We start from the raw sequence: 1,448 nt of genomic DNA on the forward strand, positions 1-1,448 counted from the left end.
CAGTGTACATGTGGGAGGGGAATGAGACAGTGTACGTGTGGGAGGGGAATGAGACAGTGTACATGTGGGAGGGAGATGAGACAGTGTACATGTGGGAGGGAGATGAGACAGTGTTCATGTGGGAGGGGGATGAGACAGTGTACATGTGGGAGGGGGATGAGACAGTGTACATGTGGGAGGGGGATGAGACAGTGTACATGTGGGAGGGGAATGAGACAGTGTACATGTGGGAGGGGGATGAGACAGTGTACATGTGGGAGGGGAATGAGACAGTGTACATGTGGGAGGGGAATGAGACAGTGTACATGTGGGAGGGAGATGAGACAGTGGTCATGTGGGAGGGGGATGAGACAGTGTACATGTGGGAGGGGAATGAAACAGTGTACATGTGGGAGGGAGATGAGACAGTGTATATGTAGGAGGGGAATGAGACAGTGTACATGTAGGAGGGGAATGAGACAGTGTACATGTAGGAGGGAGATGAGACAGTGTACATGTAGGAGGGGAATGAGACAGTGTACATGTGGGAGGGAGATGAGACAGTGTACATGTGGGAGGGGGATGAGACAGTGTACATGTGGGAGGGGGATGAGACAGTGTACATGTAGGAGGGGAATGAGACAGTGTACATGTGGGAGGGAGATGAGACAGTGGTCATGTGGGAGGGAGATGAGACAGTGTACATGTGGGAGGGGGATGAGACAGTGTACATGTGGGAGGGGGATGAGACAGTGTACATGTGGGAGGGGGATGAGACAGTGGTCATGTGGGAGGGAGATGAGACAGTGTACATGTGGGAGGGGAATGAGACAGTGTACATGTGGGAGGGGGATGAGACAGTGTACATGTGGGAGGGGAATGAGACAGTGTACATGTGGGAGGGGAATGAGACAGTGTACATGTGGGAGGGAGATGAGACAGTGGTCATGTGGGAGGGAGATGAGACAGTGTACATGTGGGAGGGGAATGAGACAGTGTACATGTGGGAGGGGGATGAGACAGTGTACATGTGGGAGGGGGATGAGACAGTGTTCATGTGGGAGGGGGATGAGACAGTGTACATGTAGGAGGGGAATGAGACAGTGTACATGTGGGAGGGAGATGAGACAGTGGTCATGTGGGAGGGAGATGAGACAGTGTACATGCGGGAGCGGGATGAGGAGATGCTGGTCATTACAGCAATGTAAATCTTTGATAATGTTCTGCTTCTGCCAGGTTACATCAGTTGTTTTAGTTGTTTAGTTGTTGAACGTCAACAACCTTCACGTGATACCCATCCATTTGACGAGCTCCTTCAGTCAAGCTCAGCACTATCTACAATCGCATATTTATAATGTTTCATCCAGATTTAAGTTTCAGACAAAGTTTACTTTGCAGGTTAACAGACAGATTCGACAGATTCCTCGATCGACTTGTGGCTTGTTTTCACGCCGATATATGTATGCAGT

At 50.3% G+C, this 1,448-nt stretch overlaps 1 protein-coding gene across 1 annotated transcript; it reads left to right on the forward strand.

The window, feature by feature from the left end:
* The first annotated feature begins 629 nt into the window (after window positions 1-629).
* Window positions 630-1,067, forward strand: LOC137291915 (iron-regulated protein FrpA-like). Its single transcript, XM_067823474.1, has one exon. The coding sequence runs from the start codon at window positions 630-632 to the stop codon at window positions 1,065-1,067; it is 438 nt and encodes a 145-aa protein (XP_067679575.1).
* The last annotated feature ends 381 nt before the right edge of the window (window positions 1,068-1,448 follow it).

The sequence above is a fragment of the Haliotis asinina genome, chromosome 7 (genome assembly GCF_037392515.1).
Source record: "Haliotis asinina isolate JCU_RB_2024 chromosome 7, JCU_Hal_asi_v2, whole genome shotgun sequence".
Lineage (NCBI taxonomy): Eukaryota > Metazoa > Mollusca > Gastropoda > Lepetellida > Haliotidae > Haliotis > Haliotis asinina.

Excerpts from the sequence above, each read along its gene's own strand:
- LOC137291915 (XM_067823474.1), top strand. The coding sequence starts at position 630 with ATGTGGGAGGGAGATGAGACAGTGGTCATGTGGGAGGGAGATGAGACA.